We start from the raw sequence: 22,071 nt of genomic DNA, 5'->3' as shown, positions 1-22,071 counted from the left end.
ATTTGTTTCTCGTTTTCACAGAACCCTTCAACCTTGAAAAGTGCCAACAAAAGCTGCAGTCTACATATGGCACCATGAGCAAGGTGAAAATCATCCCGTGGGACGAAAGCTCTGCCATTGATATTGATGATCTCTACACAAGGTTGTCCTGGGTCAGGGATGACAGGAAACCCAGTGGAGTGACGCAAAAAAAACTTGAAGACTACACCGACATATTCAAGGGCGACAAGCATCATCCTAATCCAAAGCGACTTCTGGTGTATGGACGGCCAGGCATTGGAAAAACCACATTTTCCAAAAAGACTGCTTTCGACTGGTCGCAGCAAAGAAAAGAAATCCTTAAGAAATTTGATGTTGTGCTGCTGATTAAGTTGCGAGATGTGTGTGAGTTGAAAGGTATCCGTGATTTTCTAAGGGCTTCCAAACTGCTGGCTGGTGATGAAGTGGTTGATGATTTCTATGAATACATACTTCGTAATCAGGAAAAGGTGTTACTCATTTTGGATGGCTATGATGAGTACTTCTGTTCTGGAGAACAATCACCTGTCCGTGACATTTGGGAGGGCACGCAACTGGGTAATATCCACGTGATTATTACAACCCGAAAAGAGAAAGCTGACGAGTTAAGATACCACAGCTGCGTTCAATTTGAAATAAACGGTTTCAAAAGTGACGATCAAGTCAGAGCGTTTGCGAGAAAGTTCCTGGGTGATGAGGAAAGAGTTGAAGAGTTTCTAACCTACTTACGTGAAAGAGATTTGAAAGACTTGGCTGAAATCCCACTTCTTTTGTTGATGCTCTGTACAGTCTGGAAGGAAAACCACTTTAAGGAACTGCCAAAATCACGGGCTCACATTTGCCAAAATTTCATTGAAACTTTGATCCTCCACACTACCGCAAAAGATGCAAAAGCAACGCAAGAGGAAGGTATGGATGCCTACAATGTAGAGCTTTGTGGACTGGGCAAGCTTGCCTTTGACGCTCTTTTGCAAAATGTTCTTTCTTTTCCTTTTAGCAAACTGTCTGACAGCATTTTGAGTGAGAAATTAATCAAAGTCGGGTTGTTTCATGTCGTCAATGCTGCAACATTTTTGAAACGCGAGCAACATGTTCATTTCATTCATAAATCAGTACAGGAGTACCTTGCTGCTTCCTATCTCAAGGAGAGGTTGTTAAAAGAAAGTACAACCTGTCTGTCCGAAGTTGACTCTTTGGAAAAGATTGTCAAGATGATTGAAGTTCTTAGATTTGCCTGTGAGCTGTCAGCAGATGCGGCATGCGCCATTCTAAGTCATCTGGGGATCGTAGGAAAGAAGGAAGGCCTGACAGAGTACAACTTCACTGAGACACCTTGTCTTCAAGACTTGTCTGACAATCAAGTACAGTTTCTAACTCTTGTTTCACATAGCTTTTTCTCATGCGCATCCGACAGGAGGCGTGATCTCTATCCTACATTTTTGGCTTACGTTGGTGGTGTTTTATTAATTGATTGTGACCAGCTGCATAGCGTTGCCAATGAGCACATGTTGAGGTCTGCTGCGGCGCCCGAGTTTATCTTCTTCCCTGGTGGCCTACATACAGAGCAAAGCCATCGAGACCTAATCAGTGTATTAGAATACCTCAGTGCAGTTATTGTGAGCTGTTCGGGCGAAAAGAAAGCTTCGGATTTCCTAAAGAAGTATTCATTACGAAACCTACGTGATATATTTCTGAAGAAAGAAGAAGGGAAGACATACCTGTATATTGCTCAAATTTGGCCAGACTCTTCATTTCCCACTGAAATGCTTAGGGAGCTCATGTCATCGCCAGAATCATCTCAGAGGAAGAAGCCAGTTGATGACCAATCAAATGAACAAGACGACAGTAGCGCTTTGCTTTTGACTGAGAACAGCACTGCTGATACTCAGGCTACTCAACATTGTCTCTCCTGTGTCTGGGAGATTGATGTCTCTGTTAAAGAAAGGCAAGAGATGGAGACGCTTATTGACGTCCTATCTTTTGTGACATCTCCAGGAATTTTACTCATTACAGGGTTAACACTTTTCACTGATCCTGTGTTGGTGGACACCCTGGTCTCACGTATTAACTTTACAAACAGACTTGATATGTTACGACTTAACAATATCAATTTGACAGCCAAGCCTGCTACTGTCATCGCCAGATCTCTGTACCAGGCTCCTAACTTGGGTTTTCTCGACTTGTCACGGAACCCTCTTGGTGAAGGAGTAAGTGATGTCACGCGACATCTCAGCTGTGTTCCTCACCTGGATATGCTGTTCCTTGATCGTGTTAAGATGACAAAGAAACAAGTGAATGATTTGAGTGAAGCTGTGCGTCAGACCAAGATCAGCCAGTGGGCGTCAGATTACCATGTAAGTTTTGTGATTTTTGTTAGCATTCGTCTCAACTGTTTACCGTAATACTGGATGTTGCCGAGATATTGATTTGGCAATTGCAATATGTTTTGTTTCCTTGTTTTGCGGAACAAGCGTTAAGTTTAAAAATTAAAAGACGAGGGCAAAGTTTTTCGGATAAAAAGTGCTATAAATCAGTCCAAATTAGTTTTTCTGATGAAAGCGTTAATTTTTCATGTAATATAGGGATGCAATATCTATTTTAGTTTATATGCGTACTTTGTTGTGGCTCTGCTGTAAACCTGTCTGTTTTGCTGGTACACTGATTTGCACTGGTATCGCTTGTCTTCTGAGACTCTATTGCGCATTTCTCGGGAATTTTTCATTCTCCATGGCATTTAAGGGAGTTAGAGTTAAAGTCATTTATCGGTTTTATATTCATCCCGAAACGACATTTCATGACGGATACCACAATAGAAATACATTTATTTTCTGGCAGCTGCTTCTTGCGCAAGCTTTATTTAAAGTTATAAAGTGTATTAAACTCATCGCAAATAGATGAGCTTGGGAACTGGTGCCTTAAAGGTTAGCGGGGTGCCAAAGCCATAAGCCGCTAGGAGGTATCCATGGCAACCCTGGAAAGCAGGAACCACCCAATGAGCGTCCGCTAACCGGCACCGTCACACTGAAAGAAATTCAGTGGAATCTACTTACCTGAGGAATACTTACCCTGACCAAGAACAAAACGGGAGGGAGGAGAGGGTGCAAGAATCCGCAATGATTCGCAAGCAAAGCAGTGCAACTGATCCGCAACAATCAGCAGAATACACTACAACAATATTATGTAATGAACCATAAACCCCTGCAAAACCCCTGAAGGCCGCCCCACAGGTCACGTACTCCCAAACACGGAAACCGCTGGCTGCATAAGCTCATATTTAACTTGCCTAAATGATATTAGCTGGATGGGCACACTAGCTGGCTGCATTAGCTCGAGTTTAACCTTGCCTAAATGATATTTAGCCACATTTAAACTCATCGCAAATAGATGAGCTTGGGAACTGGTGCCTTAAAGGTTAGCAGGGTGCCAAAGCCATAAGCCGCTAGGAGGTATCCATGGCAACCCTGGAAAGCAGGAACCACCCAGATGAAACCCTTCTCCTGGTGCTTGGAGAAAGGAGGGACCCGGGGACAGGGTGACATGGTACCTCCGATCCCCCCAAACCTACCCCCAAGCACCACTCAGCTGGTATAAAGGGCAAATGCAAAATAAACACATACCTAGGAAGCTAGCCACGGTGGACTGCAAGTCCAAAAGAAAGACCCAGGGACATCATGCTACAGCAACCAGAGATAAGCTCCAAAGGGCATTCCAGGTAGCGCAAATGCTTTCCTCAAGCCAATGTTTTAGAGAGGGCAGCTAAGGCATCCGACGGGGTCCTAATGTAGAGCTGATAGGCATTGCTTGACCAGCGGTCCATGGACTGAATCAAATGATCTGGTACTCCATTGCGAGCAGCGACAGTAGCAGCCCCTATACGAAAGCTATGGCTCGAGAAGTTACCAGGAATCCTGGCGGAGACCATGATCTGCCGAAGCCAATCTGTCAACACAGAACGTGAGAGGGGCTGACCACTCTGGAACAAAAACAGGGGGCCTGGAGCATCACCCCTGAGTGCAAGGTAAGTCATAAGAGCATGCACTGCACACAATGGATGCCTACCAATGCCGATGTGAATGAGACAGCCCTTCCGAAACGGATCAGTCTTGGAACCTTTAATCTTAATGCGCATGCATGATGGGGCTGAAGGTGAATCCACCGCAACATCCTGAACACCCAAGTGCAGAGATGAAGAGAAGCTAGACAGGTTGGGAACAGTGAACCCGGACGCGCAAGGGAAGCCAAAATATCCCAATGAACAAGCTGCCCAGAACATGCAATGGTCCGGGAGGCAAAGGTCAAGAGACCGCCAAATAACCAACATCAGGTCATCAGTAATGGGAAGTCGCAAAGAAGAAGGAGAACCTTGACAGCGCTTGATTCCACGTACAACCCGTTGAAGACGAAGGCAATTCATAAGTGGGTCGGGGAACCCTTGTTCAATATGAAGGGCTCTAAGCCCAGACAGATACACCTTGATAGATGAGTGCTGAATAGTTCTCGCAAGAAACGTGACAAAGAGGCAAAGTGTCCATTCGTCTGCTGGGCACGGGGACCCTGAAGGATGTAACTTGCCAAGCTGACGGCAAAAGGAAACGAACTTCGATTGTGCTGAAGCATATGAACGGCGTGTCGAGGGGGCGAGCCCTTGAGACAGAAAGGAAAAGCACTGTTGCTCTAGGGCAGAGAAGTCAAGTCCGCCAGAAGCTCCGGCGGGATCCAAGTAGGGTGAAGCTGTGCATCCGGGACCAAGTGCCTGAAGTCCTGCCAACGAAAGCGAGACAAAGCATCAGCTATCTGATTGTTAACCCCAGGTACATGTTGGGCAGAAAAGGAAAAACTATGATGAGCGGCTGCAAGAAGCAGGCTGCGCAGTAATCGCATCAAACACGGTACTTTAGAAGTCCTGGAATTCAAAACATGGACGACAGCATCGTTGTCTGAACGGAAAAGGACATGCTTCTTGCACCACATGTGTCCCCAAACATGAGCAGCGATGACAACTGGAAAGAGCTCCTTATAAGCGATGGACTGCTGTTGTTGAGAAGGAGCCCAGGAACCAGCAAACCAAAGGCCCTTGAGGTATGCTCCATAACCAATTGATCCAGCTGCATCAGAAGCCACCTCGACGTCTGCCTCTGGCAATAAACCTGGGAACAGCCAAAAGCTAACACCGTGCCAATCTGACAAGAATTGGTGCCACCACAGGAGGTCCAAGTGAAATTCCCTGTTAAGGCGAACCGGGTGATCCCTTTTGCGAAAGCAGCATAACAGGTCGATCATGCGACGCAAGAAAGTTCTCCCAGGCCAGACCACTTTTGCCGCATGATGCAGATGGCCAATGAGAGATTCTAACTCCTGCCTATTGCACCATTTTCGAGAAAGCCAAGAAGTAATGAGATCTCGCAAAGCGGACAATTTCTCGGTGGGGAGACGAGCGATTTGATTAACGGAATCCAGCTCAATACCTAGGACCACGAGCACAGTTGAGGGGCCCACACACTTGCCGGGGTGAAGAGGCAAGCCCAAACGTCTGCATACTGACACTGCAATATTCAAGTTGTGCGCACACTGAGATGACTCAGGAGGGCCAGCAGTGATGAAGTCGTCGAGGTAGTGCAACAGGTCTGGAATCTGGTAAGAATGCACGAGGATCCACTCAACCATGTCTGCTATCGCATTGAAGATGAAAGGAGCTGATCGAAGGCCAAAGGGGAGAGGCAGATCCACATAGTATTGATTACGCCACTTCATCCCCAGCAAATAACGGTCAGATGGATGAACAGGAACATTGCGGTAAGCAGCCTCGACATCGAACTTAGCCATGAGGGCCCCCTTTCCCAGTCAAGACACTAGGCGAATAATTTGATCCACAGTTATGTAGTGGAGGGTAAACTCATCTGGGTTGATCCCATCATTGACACTAGCCCCCCCCTGGGGAAGACAAGTCCACAATGAGGCGCCACTTTCCTGGTTGGCCCTTCTTTGGAATAACACCAAAGCTACTGACTTGGAGGTTGGGGAAGGGGGGGGGGGAATCGAACGGGCCAGCCACCCTTCCCAACGACACCTCATTGGCTAAATAGTCGTCAATGACAGACTGATGCTGGTGCGCAGATGGTTTGTTTTTCTTAGCCGCCTTAAGCTTTTGGGCCGGGCAGAAGCCCAATTTGAACCCGTGACGGATTCCATCCAATACAAAATGAACCTGCTGTTGATGGGGATGGAGCCGCAACTCCCAGGCAAACTGCTCCGCCTGCAGAGGAGTGACTGCTGAAACTGGGGGGAGAGGAACTAGGGAAGGAACACAAATAGAACAGGAGTCAATAACTGGCCCCATAATATCTAACCCCAACCTAAACCCCCTAATTGATGCACAACCTGGTAAATAACAAATGCCACGAAAATAAAACTGAAGCGACTAGATTTAATTCAAGCACAAAAGGTCAAAAAAAAAAAAATACAAGTGGTAAATATGCCCCCCTAAAACGAACGAACAACAACATAGTGTGGTGGGAAATAACAAACATAACGCGGCAAATGACAAGCAACAATCTGATAGTGTCTATTCGCACCTAAACCTGCAGCTAGAAGTCATCCACTCTAACAGCAAAGTCAAAACAGTATGGGAGGGCCTAATGACAAGTATTAAAGTCTACTACTTCAATCGCTTAGCGCCTGGACTTGCTGCTCGAGCGAGAAGGAGAAGAGTCAGCTTGCCGTTTGGGAGAAGCTCGGGACTGGCTTGGTGGCTCGCCAGGGCAAGCTCCAACGCGGTGCGGACCAAAGCAGCTGGAGCATTTGTGTGCAAAACGGCATGATGAAGAAGGAGCAACACAACGGCCTCGGTTCCACGATTTGCAAATAATGTGGGAAGACGCAGCTCCATGTGGCTCCGTGGATTCATCTGACAATTCACGGCCAGGACGGACAGAGGCCCCAGCCGCGTGGAAATTAAACAACTGGACATTTATGGCCGACCAGTCCGTCAAGTTCGTTGCGGCAGCGTATTCGCGGAAGGCCCGATCATACGCCAACCAAACCCGACCGGCGAACTGGCGATATGTGCGGAGAATCAAAAGCTGGTATTGCAGCAAATCCCTCCACCGCTGAGGGAAGTGGGACGACAAAATGAGGCTGTACACTGAGAAAGCCTCCAGCCAACTCGATATATCCTCAATGCGCCATTTAGGTTTTTTAGGTGTCGAAGTTAGCACCAACCGACCGTCGAGCAGCAACTGAGGCTCGGACTCAGTTGAAACTATGTTAACCGAAAGCAGCTCGTTCAGCTCTACAAACTTCCCAGCCACAATCTGGCTTACGAGCTTCGCTGGAATGGGCGAAAACCCAGGGCCAACCACGAAAGCCTGATGCAGTATAGGCGACTGGGCCGGCGAAGAAACACCGCCGAGAGCGAGCGACGCCGTCCCAATAGCGGAATTGGACAAAGAAGTTGCGAGTGCGGGTATTGGCGAGGCAAACGTAGAAACAAAAGAAGGCACAACAAAATTGGGCCTACCTTGCGCCGTAGCGCTCGCAGCGACCGCCGAAACTGGCGGAAAGCCAACGCCAGAGGCTGCCAGGGCTGAGACTTGAGCATCTAGCTGGCCAGAAGATAGAGACGATGGGGGAACGCCCCCAGGCATGGCCGCCTCCGGCACACTCGTGAATGAAGAAACTGGAGGCGTCAATGGCAAATTTGAAGCTTGCTCGGCCGCGAGGGCTTGCTTGACCGCATTGATAACCGATGCCAAGAAAGCGGGAGAAGGCTGATCAACAGGCTGAGCTTGAGACGTCGAAGGAACGACCGGCGTCTGTGAAGTTGATGGAGGGAGATTTGCATCATTGGGACGTGGTCGAGTCGTTTCAGCAACAGAAACAATGGCATCGAAGGCCGCCGCTTGACTGTTACGGGTTGACCTGGCCGTCATTATCGTATAAACAATGATAGACAACAGTTCTTGAAAGAGAACAAAGGCAACGAAGAGGCAAGAATCCGCAATGATTCGCAAGCAAAGCAGTGCAACTGATCCGCAACAATCAGCAGAAAACACTACAACAATATTATGCAATGAACCATAAACCCCTGCAAAACCCCTGAAGGCCGCCCCACAGGTCACGTACTCCCAAACACGGAAACCGCTGGCTGCATAAGCTCATATTTAACTTGCCTAAATGATATTAGCTGGATGGGCACACTAGCTGGCTGCATTAGCTCGAGTTTAACCTTGCTTAAATGATATTTAGCCACATTTAATATTTATTATTATATGGCTTTGGCTTGTGGCCGATATAACGCGCGCTCTGATTGGCTAAGAGCGAGATCTGAGCGGTCATTATGCAGCCGTAATGCCCACGGGCCGATTACGGATTATGCAAATTAGGAAGAGCGCAGCTCTGAAAATTCAAGCGCATTGAAACCATGAAAGCCGATTAAAAACAGTGAGAGAAAGTAAATTTAATTCCGATTAGCTAAAAGTGTAGATTTTTCCTTAATAAAATTTATATAGAAGTCGTTTTTGACGTACCAGCCGGTAACCTTGGCGGGCAGTAGTGAAAAACAATCAAAGTTTGCCGAAATCGCTAAGGGAAAAACACCATCGACAGATCTGTCATGCATCCTGAGCAGAACACCACGAAGAAACTTATAAGTTATCATCTTAGTCACAACAATTACCGAAATATTGAACTCCGTCACAGTTCTCGTCAAATAGATTCCCTCGCTTTAACACAAGCAAATCAGTAAATCAGCTTCCAGGATCATCAGATGTACACAATCGGGCGGTTTCGGTCAGTAGCAGTGTTTCTGATAACTGCAGGAAGTTTTAGACGTTCAGAAGGCTTGAAAAGTTCATCTATAAATCCCAGAATGAAGAAGGCGAAGATATGTTGTCGAAAGCGAATGTGAAGATCGAGTTATTCTGAGCAGTGCATTCTGAAGCATTAGTATTTTCTTTCACCGAAAGACCATTTGTTTGGACTATTTTGAAGCACTTTCTGTCTTTTCTATAAGCGTTGACGTTTCGCCACAAAAGTCGGAAAAACTCCCCCATCAAGTTGTGGCACCACGATACTAAAATACCGTTTTGAGGCTGGGACAATCATTTTTCCCGTAAAGAAATGTGTGCTTTTAACGGAAGACGTAATACAGTGGTGAAGTTCACTGACTGTATAGTTTTACCCTGGGTTTGAGACGATGAATGAATCGGTAAACACGCGCATCGCCGGATGTAAATTGACGACTTCCGCTCGCATAATTTTTTCTTTTCTTTAATTCATGAGCCATATAATAAACAACTTAATAACCTCGACCGTTCGGTCGTTACGGGAAAATCTCAAGCCTCAGCCTACTGCATTGACCTCGCTATCGCTCGGTCAATACGCTAAGGCCTCAGTTTGAGAATTTCCCGTAACGACCTCACTCTCGGTTATTAAGTAGTTAAAGTTAAGTGTTGCCGTAAATTACTGACGCTTGTAGTGAACCACGTGGTGGAAAAGTTTGGTTTTAGTGCAAATAAAAATAAGCGTTAGTGAAGTTTTCAGAGGAATTACTACGAGCGATGAGGTTCTAAACGTACGAACACGCATTTAAAAACTAAAACAGATACAAAGGAAGCCATTTAAATGAAGCGTAGAACCTTGTTTCAAGTTTTGAAAAATAAAATCAACTAACATGTAATCGCATGGTTTCCTTCTGTGGCTTGAACAGGAACCACTCATCGAATGTGGTTCTAGCGCGCGTTTAAGTTTTGATAGTGGTCGGAAATTTTACTGGTGCTTATTTTACTTTGAAAGAGAACTCGAACATCCGCCAAGAGCCAATCCTGGGCGGACACAGAACACAACTCTTGGAATCAGTGTTTTAGACAGATAGTGTTTTTTAATGTGAACAAACTGTCTTGGCTTCGACGATGTAATGGACAAGATTTAGTAAGTTAATCATATCTCTTAAACTTTTCTTTAACTTCTCTTTTGGAAAGGAAATCCTTTGCTTTGTATTTCAGTGTTTTTTCTTTCCACATCACTGCGCCTTCAAACATCCACCAAGAGCCAATGCGAGGTTCAATTCCACCTGTTACCATCCTACCCCGGGCATTCCCCGGGTAGGATTAGACATTACTTAGCGGCTTATTCCCCGTCCCCAGGCACGAAAACGTCCCGGGACTCAGATCTACCTTAACTATGTCTGTATGTGCAATAAGGGTGGCAATATTGGTTTCTGTGCAATAACAAAAACATACGTTTTGTCAAGAACGCAACGCTTTTCTAGAGTTAACTGAACGAAGGATACTATGTTGAGTAAACTATATACCATTTATTGAAAAAAGAACTGATTTATATTCCATACAACATTGACGATCCAAAAAAGTAAAGAAAATATTGAGTCATGTATAATGTTTCAAAGTGAAAAAGCTGTTACTAAAACTCTGACTTTCTTCAAACAAATAAGGTGGAATATGATCAGAAGACTAACAAAAATTGTACTCAATATACAGGTGGTCGATCTGTAATAATGTATAACTTTTGATTTTATGTTTTTATTAAATAAACTTACCTTCAAATATGGGCTTTAATTGAGAAAGATTGTTTTGTTCCAACCAAGCCAAAACAAACTAGCGGCTTTTCTACAGAAAAACTCTCTACGTCCGGCAAGCGGTGCGTCGCCATTGCGTTTGATAAACCACGAGCACAAAGCAATTTTTTGATTTGCCCGGCTCCCTACCCTCGGGACAAGACCACCGTAAACAAGAGCCGATGCGATGCGAGGTTCAATTCCACCTGTTACCATCCTACCCCGGGCATTCCCCAGGGCACATGTCCCAGGGGTTTCCCGGGGGGGATGGTAACAGGTAGAATTGAATCACGCACAAGTATAAGAGCCCATGGCGTAACAGAGATGACAAATTTTTAAAGCCTTTTTCAGACTTCTTTTCCGATTCGTCAACATTTTGTCGCCAGAAAAGTCTTCAACGAACGTGTCTGAAATAAATCTATTTATGCTAAGAAAATTTTGATAGACACGCGAGTCAATTACTGAGGCCTGTGACATAACAGAGGGCAAATTTGTGAAAGTCTGTTTTGGAAGTGATGTCTTCACCGACTCGTCAACTTTCTTCCCAAAACTAAAGAACAGCGTGTCGGAAATTCGCCCACGGCACAACATCCAGGTGGTGAAGGGCTTTTTGATCCAGTACGGCTCGCTTCTATTCTCCTTTGCAGATGTTTAAAAGGGGTCAGCACCACCCTACCCCCCCCCCCCCCCCCCCCGCCCCTACTGTTGAAAGTGTGGGACTGACGCTGAAAAGGTCTGAGAAGGAGACTGGCTTTCTTGAATGCATCTAGAACTTTAGACAAGTTTAGGACAGTTCCTATTAGTGTCAAATCAGGTTTTTGACCTTTTCCATTTTCTAAACGAAAGAACAAAAATATAGCTTACCAATTTTTGATCTTCTTAAATTGACTCCGTTTGGGAAAACAAGTTGATCTACTACATTCACACACTTCAAGAACACAGGCTGCTTCATGAACGGGAAGTGGAACTGAAGACCCTCTCATCCACCCTCCCCTGTGACACAAAATCCTCGTCCTCGGTCTCATCAGCTGCCTCATTTAGATTATCTCAGTCACCTAATTCAAAAGTTATTGAAAAGGCTGATAAATAAATTCCAACTTAGTTTATTGCTTGCAGGCAATACAAAGATAGTGGCTTGCATCTTGTTAGACAATTCCCAATCCACTCCGATTATAGTACGCTTCACCCGTGTGGTTTGATGACCAAAGACATCCTCCTCACAGTGCAAAACGTTCTGAAAGCATCTTCTGTCGCAGATATCTATAGTACGCCGGGTTTTGCATTTTTTATTCTGGCCTTTCGTGAACTAACTTTGATCTGAATCCCTTCCGACTAAACAGCGGCAAAAACCTTTTGAGACAAACAAACAGCCGTATTAACTCTACATCCTTTTCCTATTGGATTGGTTGTTAGAAAATAACTTGTAGTTATAGCAGCTTTAAGTAAACACTAATTAGGGAAAGGGATTGATGAACTATAACTCACTATAATTATGTGGCGCACCGACAGAAGTGTGGACTTAACAAAATGTCTTCAAGAGTTCGTGAGGGATGTGAAGATCTAGCTGACTTTTATGATAATATTAATGTAATCAGTGTGGCTCTGCCATACCTCTAAATGTCAATAATTAATAATTGAATCTGAAGCACTTTTTAAGGAAATGTAAATTAAGGATTCTTTACTTTGTAGAAAGCGTTTCAACCGAAAAGCTGATAGGCTTTTTTTTCAGTGTTGAAGGAAGAGTATTTTTCTCTGGAAATTACCTAATGTAAAAAACTAAAAAAGGGTGAACGAGTACAGATTTTATTGAGCCCACAAAGCTTTGGTCAGCAACTAATGGCTGGTGTGTGTGGATAGAGACGATGGTGTTTGACAATATTTTGTGATTTATAACAGGAGCGTGATGGGAGCCCCAAACCTGACCATGAATGGCCATCTGAGGACTCCTGGACATCTGAGGGCTACTGGAAATCAGAAGACGAACTGGAGACTGGGACATCAAGTGAATCAGAAGACGAGCTGGAGACTGGGACATCAAGTGAATCAGAAGACGAGCTGGAGACTGGGACATCAATTGAATCAGAAGACGAGCTGGAGACTGGGACATCAAGTGAATCAGAAGACGACCAGGGGCCTGGTGATTAGAATCAGATTTTATCGGTTGCTGTAACAATAGGCTAACATAAACTGCACAAGAGACTGAACAAGAGGACCAGCAAGAGACTGGAACGGAGCAAATGGTCATGTGCTCAACAAAAGGAGCAGAGCATCACGAACTGTAAGAACTTCACACACCTAGACCTTAAGGTAGTATGGGTACATTTATGTCAGTTATGTCTTAGCACAGTGGTCAAGTGTACTGCGCGTGCACAATTCCCGCCAAAACTGACGCTGACAAGTGCAAAGTCTCTCAATCTGTTTTAAAATCCTTTACTTTGAAGCAAAAACTACTGAAATCGAACGCTTTGAACGCCAAATGTGCACACATAATTTGATAATTGTTGTCTACCAGTTTTGTCGGCTCATATTTTTGTTCTGTGTCGTTGTATTTTATGTGAGATTCTCAGACAGACTTGAACATTTCAAGGCAATGAAAATCGGAAGTCCGAAGTGGCATTCATTTGACCGCTGTGTCTAAGGCGTGTAGGACTGAGACTGAGTAATGTAATCTAACACAGGAAAACCATGATGACGCGAAACAATGTAAGCACAGGGAGATGTCACATCAAAATAGAAATGAAAATAGTTATCTTACAGACATTGCTTATTTCACATGCATGTCTTGCTTTTGCGATGTCTGCTGGACACTTCTCGGAACTGAGAAAGTTTATCATTCTCGGGAAACAATTGGGTGATCATAGCATGAGACCCAAGCTTATTTTCCAGACGTGGGTGTTTCGGTGCGCCCGCGATCCTCTGTACATGCTGACCGAATCTTTCCCAAACCCCGTAGATTTTCTTTTCTAGTCCCCGCCCCAGATGAACGCGTTTTCAAAGTTAAAAATGTTCACCTGACAAACAAGATAAATCATTGTGGGTAAGATAACTTGTTTTAGCTCTAATTTAATGTGAGAGTCCACTGTCTGTGACAGTTGTTAAATCATTACATTTGTTTCTTCCGAAAGCTTCAATTCAAGATCTTTAAACTGTTTTCTGTCAGTTTGTATTTGGGCGTGCAGGATGTTCATTTGATGTTATGTTGCTTACGGCCTGGTTCAAGCGCCGTGCTTTCATCATGGAGAACTCCATTGATGAATTAAGTTCAGCTTTGCATGACTGTGGATTCTAACCCATGACCTCCCAGATACCGGTCGTGCGCTCTAACCACTGAGTAACGGACAGACTCTTGGTGAGCTAGGCCATTTCACTAAACGATGGCGACCCTGAGTACATTTATCCATACTTGTTGACGGACGAAAACCGTAAAAAACGTACAGAAAAGTTCTGTAAACTTAGTCAAACCTTCACACGATGTGTTAGTATACGAACGAATGCCGCAAAAATATGTCTGTGGTTGGTTTTTCTGACTGTGTTTAGTTCTCAGCGTATTGTGGTAAAATGTAGAGCCGCCATCTTTTTACTGCAGGGGACTGAATTCGATATGACGATAGCGCGGTGTTTCAACCAAGCCTAACATTGTGCATTTGCTAATCTTAAAGCATCTTTTCATTTCGCACTTTGTCGTGAAAATAAGGACCTGTACCTTGTTAAAGTGTGTGATTTAAAGCTAAGGAGATGGCAAAGAGAATATTTCATTTAATACATAATCTTCGACGTTTCAATGTCATCGTCGCTTATTTCTCAAGCCAATGTTTTACAAACAGGAAGAATGGTTAATAAATGCCCGTGTGAATTAACGATGAACCGAGGATAAATAACTCGCAAAAAATTTCGGACGTTTCATTTTCGAACGTTTAATTTTGGACACTTGCTTGAAACATAGCTAACGTAAATTTACGCCTGCAAAACACGTTTTAGACTGAAACAACATCTGTGAAAATGATATTTTACCTGCATCTTCAAGGTTTTACAGATACATCGACGGGAAAATAGGGAAAATTCTGTCTAAGCCGATTGGTATCTGAAGCAGTGTCTCAGTTAGAGTTCTCTCCATAAAGGAAACTAGCTGCTTTGAAATTAAAATCATCCGAAATTTTTTGCACGTAATGTAGGTGAAAACTGTAATGATGAAAGGTCTGGCGTAAAAAGAAAGTGTTGGTCACTTTGCGATTCAATAACACAGTAGCAACATTAAACAAAATGATTTGAATGGATGTAGAGTTTATTATATTGGATCGTTGCCAATTTGTAACTACGTTTTGCACAGGCAATTAAACCGTTATCTGCTAAAGTTGTAAGTATTAGACTTGATGGTGAAGAGTACATTGAGACAGTCAAAGATTATGTCGTCTGTTGTCAAGATAACATTGTCATTGTGAATTTTAGAAATTGAACACGGGTGGATGTTTGAGAAAACGAAAATGCTGTGGAAACACGAGGCGTGGACGAGTGTTTCCACAGGTCTTTCCAGTTCTCACAAACATTCCGTCATGAATGTTTCATCAGTCAGTGAAAACTAGGAAAGGAAGCTTGTACTTTCTTTCATGAAATGAACTTTGGAAATATTTTCCCTTTTCATAGCGTTTTGATGGTAGTTTTTCAAAGAATATTAGTTATTAGTGATAGTGTTAAGTTGACTTGCTTATATCATAAATTAGTATATACCACACAAGTGAATAGTGCTTTTCGCGCGCTCTGATTGGTTAACTCGGAGGTGATTAGCAAGTACTATTCACCTCCAAGCAGCCGGCGCGAGAGATTTCAAAATTTCCAACCGCTTGGCACACATAAAATACCGTTTTGGTCAGCTAATTATTCAGCTTGTGTGGTATATACTAAAGCAATTATTCACCTCAGTGTCGGTGAAAGTGATGGATATTTACCTCGCCGCTTTTGCGGTTCGGTAAATATCCACCACTTTTCCCGTCCACTTCGGTGAATAATTGTTAATTATTTTTGTTTAGATTTTGTCGGAGTAACTGTAGTGAAATACCAGTTAAGTTATTGTAGTCAAGGATGCTGTTCCTATTAATTCTAGTGGTAACATCGCTGTAAACAACATCGTCTACGTCAGTTTTAAGATGTCTGTCTCGTCGAACCCTTCTTGACCATAAATTAAAGTTTCTAAATCAGTTATTTGTAGATTTGACTTGCTTAATTGCATGCCTGTGCGGCCATTTATAAATAGGTTAGAAACATATTTTTGTGTATTTATAATTTAAACAATTGGGAAAAGAGAAATGAATGTACAGTTGTTTGAGAGCTCTCTGGCAAGATTACCTTTCAAAAATTAGCTAGCCTGATGAATATTTTGCAAAAGAGGTATGTAGGCACCTTTGCGAAGTAATTTACTTTCACTCAAACACAATAAAGAGTTTTGTCTAACTCGCGGAAGAGTTCATCTTGTGTTTGTTGTCCACAATGAAGGGGCGTTTGGGACGAGCACACGACAAAATAAAAATGAAAAGTATTGGGACGAGTGAAGCCATGTGTTTCGAAAAGATGATGGATGTAGGGGCGGATCTTCGCTTTGTTACTGCCAATGTTGAATATTGCATTACCACTTTGGGATGGAAAAATCTAAAGACCATACGTCTGGGAAGATTACGATGGAGGCTAAATAGAGCGTTTATGGTTATACACTCTTTTATATTACGATACATTTTATAAGAATATTGGTGTTGAAATTTGCAAAATTTTAAGAATATTTTAAGAATAAACTCAAGGCTGAGATGTTGAAAAGAAAATCAATTTTTGTGCTGAAAATTTGTAAATAAAATTCAATAATACATATATTTTTTTACCTAAACCGTATAAAATTCTCTCCTTTCCGAAACCGCAAAACCAGCACCAGCTGTGTGGGTGTCTCGAAAACTCAGACTTCAGACCCTTGAAAAACCGAGACCATCCAGTGTCTCGAAAACTCAGACCCTTAAAAAATTCCAGACTCCATAATTTTTAACGCATATGTTGTAAACCCACATACGTGCGCAATTCCGTCTCCGGTTGCGACTCGACAGATCTACCTGTTCATACTTTTCGTTACAAACAATTATGATCAAAATGAAAAATAAAAGTCGCAAGACGGATATTTCATCGCTTCAAGGGAGCTAAGCTCGATTACCAACCGCTGTGATCGGGAAAGGAGCCCGCGCTCTTCCCCCGAGGAACGTAAACCAGACACGAGAGAGCGACGGAAATCGAGCCTACCTTGCACCTCGTTGGCAAAAAGATCGAGACAGGAAGTACAGGGCTTGATGTTCAGGAGGCAGAGGAACAGTTCCACAACTACAAGGGCATCCAACACGAATTGACTTGGACGAAGGAGAGAAGCTTGGGGACAAGACAGAATTGCTTTGTCTTGTTACCATGCTCGCGCGTCGCGCCCCTCTTTTTACATCGTGAACGGCTAAATACACGTCTCCAAGAAGATTTCCGCCGATGTTGTTACCACTGTAACCAAGGTTGCTGGTGTTTCAGGTCTGGGAATAGTAAGAGGTTTACATTTTGAAGACATTAGCGGCACCCGATATTCGGGGAAAAAAATCACCATTGGGACGTACTAAATAAATTACGCTATTTAAAACGGGAAAGTTGGATGTTAGCGGGAGTAATACGATAACAGGTTGACGGAAAATAAAGCATATGCTTGCACAAATTTTGAAGTTCTTGATATTGATTGAAAGAAAAAAACGCTTTTAAATTGCTGATAATGAATCGCAAAAGCTGAATAGTAAGACATTTTTCAAAGCAACGAAGATGTCAGCTAAGTGTACGGAGAGTTTTGTAAGCACAACTTGACACCGAGAGTGAGATTTTTTCCCCTGCCATATAAATTCACTGCGTAATCTGTTTCTCAGCACGACGTTTTCAAATTTTGCTGCATTTTAAGGTCCAGTCATCTTTATGATTTCGTTCGTTGTGAAGGTAAAGAAACCTTTTGACTCGGGGGAGAGGGGTACTCCCTTGTATACGCTGTATGGGTATGTGGGGCACGTTAATTATGGTAGATTTTCACCATTTTGGTCTGAAATAGCCAGGGAATGTTTTGACACGCTCGCCCGCAATTGAGTATGTTGTTTATAAGAAGCAATTAATCTTCATTCATTAAGATTGGGAAATTATAAGCCCTTCTCAAATGGGAGTCCATGGCTGGTTACAGACGTGTATGACGTGTATATCTTAGCTAATTTATGAGGAGTGAAGTAGGGGTGGCGGGTTGGGAGGGAAAATATACAAGGGTAGTGATCCATTAGTTCGATTACTTGGGGAGCAGTGAAAAAGCGTGGCACTTTTTCCCACTTTTCTCTCCCGTCGCTTTCCCAGAAGTTTCAAACTAACCGAACGCCTGAAACAGAGTTAAAAGAAGGCAACAACTTGGTATCAAACTATCACTGTCAAATTGCTGCATAACCCAGTTGAAGTTCATCCAAGTGAATCCCAAGAACAGGGCAATAAAATGCCTCAAATGTAAACTCGATAGTAGCGGACGCTACGAAATAAAAGTGACTCGATTTATAATTTAGTTACAAAGAAATGATATAAACTGTTTTTGATTTTGGAAAGCTCTTTATTCTATACTCTACGAACTTGAAGATGTTCCAAACAAAAACCCTACAACTACTCCATGTGCTTCAAGTTACTGCACCGTCTCCCGTGTCAGCAGCGCCTGACTGAGCCTCTCTCTTCCTCAGATGCCCTGAAAGAAAAATTATTTAGTTTCGACTGAGAAAATATATCAAACAACTGAGACAGTGGCTCATCACATTTCTAAAACCCTCGAATTTGGTAGAAAATACTTGCTGCAAGTCTTGTTTTCAATTCTCTTCTCTGTGTTTGGAAATGTGATAAAATGTTCTCCCTCATATGAAATATACTACTTCAAGATACCGGAGATTCAAATTTATCATTTCTAAACGCTTTTGAAAGTTGCACAGTGTCTCTGTACTTTATTGTTGTTAAAGTTTTGAATCATTTTTCTGGGGGGAAAAATTCACAAAAATTAAAAGACACTTGTATTATAAGGCAAGGGTGGAGTACATAATAGAGGGTGGTAAAGAGTATTTTCGTGAGCCGTGATCGGCCCTCTTTATTTCCTGTGAAATGTGAAGTTGCCATTTTTTTCCTCGTGAATCGTGATTTCCATAGTCGCCGTGAACCATGATTTTCCAAAACGTTCTCTTTTATTTTCCGTGAACCGTGAAATGCCAATGCTGTATTTTTCGTGAATTGTGAAAGGGCTGCTTTATTTTCCGTGAAACGTGATCTATACCCCTCCTTTACCACCCTGATAATAGACAGAGGATGGAATCCAGAGCAGAAGCTTGTGGGATACCACACGATAGGACCCGAATGAAAGACCTTATATCCCCCCGTAAACTGTTTTCGATCAATAGTTTAAAGTTCTGGTCAAACGGACTTGCAAGTAGACGCAAGTTGAAAACTTGAGTGTACTTGCGACTGCGTTTGGCCAGGCCTTGCGTGTACTTGCGTTGACTTGCGATGACTTGCGCTCATTTCGTTGAGATCAAATTTGCCCGCAAGTCGACGCAAGTTTTTCGCCGTTTGACCACCCAACCCAAGTCAAGGAAAGTTGTCTAACAACCTATTAGCCAATGAAATACAGGATTTTGGCCGCGCGGGACAAAGCTAATAGGCTTGAAATGTTTTTGTTTTTGTTTTTGTTTTTGTTTTTGTATTTGTTTTTGTTTTTGTTTTTTTTGCGACTTTCATGGCATTTGCGTGAAAACTTGTGAGTTCGTTTGGTCACCCAATACACGAGTTCAACTTGCGGCTACGTGCGACTACTTGCGAGTCCATTTGGCTAGGGCTTAAGACCTGAACCAGGTATGATTCAAAAATCGACTTGCCTTCTTTCCATATTGAAGTGGGCAGAAAGGGCAACGTCGCAACAGTTTGTAATTTGTGTATCTGAAAAGGGGCGCTTTTGAGATGACCAATAATGAACGAATAGCCTTTTGACGTGTTAGTTTCACCCACAAGCATGGAACTCAAAAGAAAAGAAAGGAAACTTGACGCTTTCACTAGCTTGACAAAATGTAAGTAAGTAGGATATTCCATAAACCGTGCACCCCCGGCACGTACTAATGTTCTTCGATCATACGAATACAAGGTGCCCCGCGATAGATCAAACCACGAGCATCATGTTGTTATTTTAAGTGATTTCAGGAAACCAGGCATGTATTCTTAAGTTATGGTTACTTCAGTCCACTCTCACCTTGATTGGACAGCCGTATAGCTCAGTGCGCACACAGATATGGTTGGTCCATTTCAACGGATGGATGCGGACAAAACGGGCATAGAATGGCGGAAAGATATGGTGAGCAACAATGGAGTCCCGATCAAAGTTGCCCCGAAAAACCTGCAAAAAAAAAAAAATAATAAGATAGCAGCTGGATAAAATAATTTAACATAGTTGTTATAAAGTTTACAAACTGTCTCCATCAAATCTCTATTCTTGTTTGCTGGAGGCACGCTGCTAATTCTGTTTGACATCGAGTGGTAATTAATGTCAGCTAATGTCATATGCGGCAGGATTTATGGGATAACGGTATAACGGTTTTTTGAACACTGAAGAAGGATTATACACCCGAAACGTCTGTTTCTTCAAAGACTTTTATGACACTTGTTGATAATTTGTTACAATATCAAGCTATAAGCTATTTAGGCCGGATTTATGGGATGCAGACCTGACGTCATTCCTACAGATAATAGTGTGATTGTTGCGGTCCGGTAATACGGGCAACATTTTCCTTCATCTTGCCTCGCAACATTGTTGCATTGCAAGTTGAAACACATTGTTGCGCGTATTACCACGTTTGTGACCAACTTGTCTCGCAGCAAAATACATGTACAGTGTTGCAAGTCTGCAGAATTCTACAGGTATAATTGCTTAATCGTGTGTAAATAAAGATGGCGCCTTCTTTAATATAATTTAGCATTTCGACGAAGTTCCACTTCGACTTCTGGCCGTCATTTTCTTCTTAATTTTCCGTGCCAGCGAAGTTCTCTCAGTATGAAGCTCAGTGTCGTTTCAGGTAGCTAGGCGAAAAGTTGTATTTTTGCGACAGTTCTTCCAAGCCTTTTGACTTTTTTCCTGCTTGTTTTGAGGGGACAAACGAGGTATCCCAAAGACTATAATAGCCCTCGAGGTCTTTGTAAAGGACAAAGTTATGACTTTCCGAGAGTTACCGGTCTACTTCGAATTCAGGCTCGCCTTCACCGTCCGCTTTGTACGCATGTTTTTTTATTTGCCGCGCTTGGCGACAGCCAATCACAAGCATTGAATTCAATTTTGTTGCGAGACAAGTTGTAGCTTCGGTGGTAATACGAGCAGCAAAACTAAAATTTGTTGCAGAAAGTAGAACTCAAGTCTACTTTGCGCAACATGTTGCCTCAACTTGCAACACTGTATTTTTGCTGCAAGACAAGTTGGTCACAAACGTGGTAATACGCGCAACAATGTGTTTCAGCTTCCAATGCAACAATGTTGCGAGACAAGTTGAAGAAAAATGTTGCCCGTATTACCGGACCTTAAAACTCGGTCGGGCCGGTGCCATATGTGCCGGTTGAGTTTGTTGTTGGTTCCCGCCTTGCTCTGAGAGTTCTCCGGTTTCCCTCCCTCCACAAAAACCAACACTCCAAAGTCCAATTCGATTAGGATAGTGGACCTGCATGAAAGCCAGGAAAGGCTGATGTGGCTTTCTCTGTAAATAATTATTGTAACTTATTTATGCTACGGGTTTGTAACGGTGCATGTAGGTTGTCCTTGTATACGGACGGAAACTGGCGAACTCTGAATGCTTCGATAATCAGGTACTACGACGACACTTAGTAGCACAGAAAGGATGAATTGAAAGCCAAAATCAGTTGGTTACCTTCTTTCTACCCCACACTGTGTACTGAACCCAGAAAGAACCTGCAAGGCTGTAAGACAGGGAATAACTGGTTATCCAATTGGAATTATCTTGTCTTCCTTGTGTTGCTACTTTGGTAACGGTCGTGGGAGTTCCAAGATCAAGCTGCAGCCATTGGTTGACGTTATTCACCTCGGCACACCAGGCGCCTACTTTACCTGAAGCGGCTACAAGGTTCATGATCAAACGGGCGAGATTTGCAGCGTGGTTGTTGTTGGCAGTAGATGACGCCGTCATTGCACTGTCTTGAATGCGACCATCTTCAATTCCAATTGATATAGAGCAATGAGAGCCTAAACAAAAATGCAACTGTTATAAGCAAAAGAGCGTAGTAAGTGACAATCCAGTCCTGGTAATGTTTCTTCCGCCGTCCAAATATATGGTATTTTACATATCACTTGCTTGCCTCGATCCACAAATTGTACAAATAAGATCGCCTCTTGCATCTAAAAGAGAAGACTTCTTTCTTATTCTCCGAGCGAGATT

The 22,071-nt window shown here is 43.1% G+C and overlaps 4 protein-coding genes and 1 long non-coding RNA gene across 5 annotated transcripts in view; 1 reads left to right on the top strand and 4 right to left on the bottom strand.

Moving 5' to 3' along the window:
• Positions 1–16,042, top strand: part of LOC149098671 (uncharacterized) — a 221,759-nt gene extending 205,717 nt beyond the window's left edge. The window contains exons 6-7 of the mRNA XM_089278330.1: positions 22–2,372; positions 12,485–16,042. Coding sequence (XP_089134456.1) covers positions 22–2,372; positions 12,485–12,733 — 2,600 coding nt within the window. The 3' untranslated portion in view covers positions 12,734–16,042. The remainder of the gene's footprint in view (positions 1–21; positions 2,373–12,484) is intronic.
• The window catches only part of LOC110040361 (uncharacterized), a 237,806-nt gene that overhangs the window by 142,911 nt on the left and 72,824 nt on the right, over positions 1–22,071 (bottom strand). The window lies entirely within an intron of this gene.
• LOC149098673 (uncharacterized) lies at positions 2,892–4,554 on the bottom strand. The gene has a single exon (XM_089278326.1). The coding sequence runs from the start codon at positions 4,430–4,432 to the stop codon at positions 3,749–3,751; it is 684 nt and encodes a 227-aa protein (XP_089134452.1). The 5' UTR covers positions 4,433–4,554; the 3' UTR covers positions 2,892–3,748.
• On the bottom strand, positions 6,423–7,962 carry LOC149098672 (uncharacterized). Its single transcript, XM_089278322.1, has one exon. The coding sequence runs from the start codon at positions 7,944–7,946 to the stop codon at positions 6,687–6,689; it is 1,260 nt and encodes a 419-aa protein (XP_089134448.1). The 5' UTR covers positions 7,947–7,962; the 3' UTR covers positions 6,423–6,686.
• Positions 19,313–22,031, bottom strand: LOC149098670 (lactadherin-like). The gene is made up of 3 exons (XM_089277919.1): positions 21,977–22,031; positions 21,547–21,878; positions 19,313–20,030 (listed from the first exon to the last, which is right to left on the bottom strand). The coding sequence occupies exons 1-3, from the start codon at positions 22,029–22,031 to the stop codon at positions 19,872–19,874; spliced, it is 546 nt and encodes a 181-aa protein (XP_089134045.1). The 3' UTR covers positions 19,313–19,871.

The sequence above is a fragment of the Orbicella faveolata genome, unplaced genomic scaffold (genome assembly GCF_042242905.1).
Source record: "Orbicella faveolata isolate gen_17 unplaced genomic scaffold, um_ofav_v1 contig_46, whole genome shotgun sequence".
Classification (NCBI taxonomy): domain Eukaryota; kingdom Metazoa; phylum Cnidaria; class Anthozoa; order Scleractinia; family Merulinidae; genus Orbicella; species Orbicella faveolata.
This window is presented reverse-complemented; position numbering and strand designations above follow the sequence as displayed.

Excerpts from the sequence above, each read along its gene's own strand:
- LOC149098673 (XM_089278326.1), bottom strand. The coding sequence starts at position 4,432 with ATGAATTGCCTTCGTCTTCAACGGGTTGTACGTGGAATCAAGCGCTGT.
- LOC149098672 (XM_089278322.1), bottom strand. The coding sequence starts at position 7,946 with ATGACGGCCAGGTCAACCCGTAACAGTCAAGCGGCGGCCTTCGATGCC.
- LOC149098670 (XM_089277919.1), bottom strand. The coding sequence starts at position 22,031 with ATGCAAGAGGCGATCTTATTTGTACAATTTGTGGATCGAGGCAAGCAA. Across the intron at positions 21,879-21,976 it reads TCGAGGCAAGCAAGTGATAT|GCTCTCATTGCTCTATATCA; the intron begins GTAAAATACCAT and ends ATTTTTGTTTAG. Across the intron at positions 20,031-21,546 it reads CAGTGTGGGGTAGAAAGAAG|GTTTTTCGGGGCAACTTTGA; the intron begins GTAACCAACTGA and ends TTTTTTTTGCAG.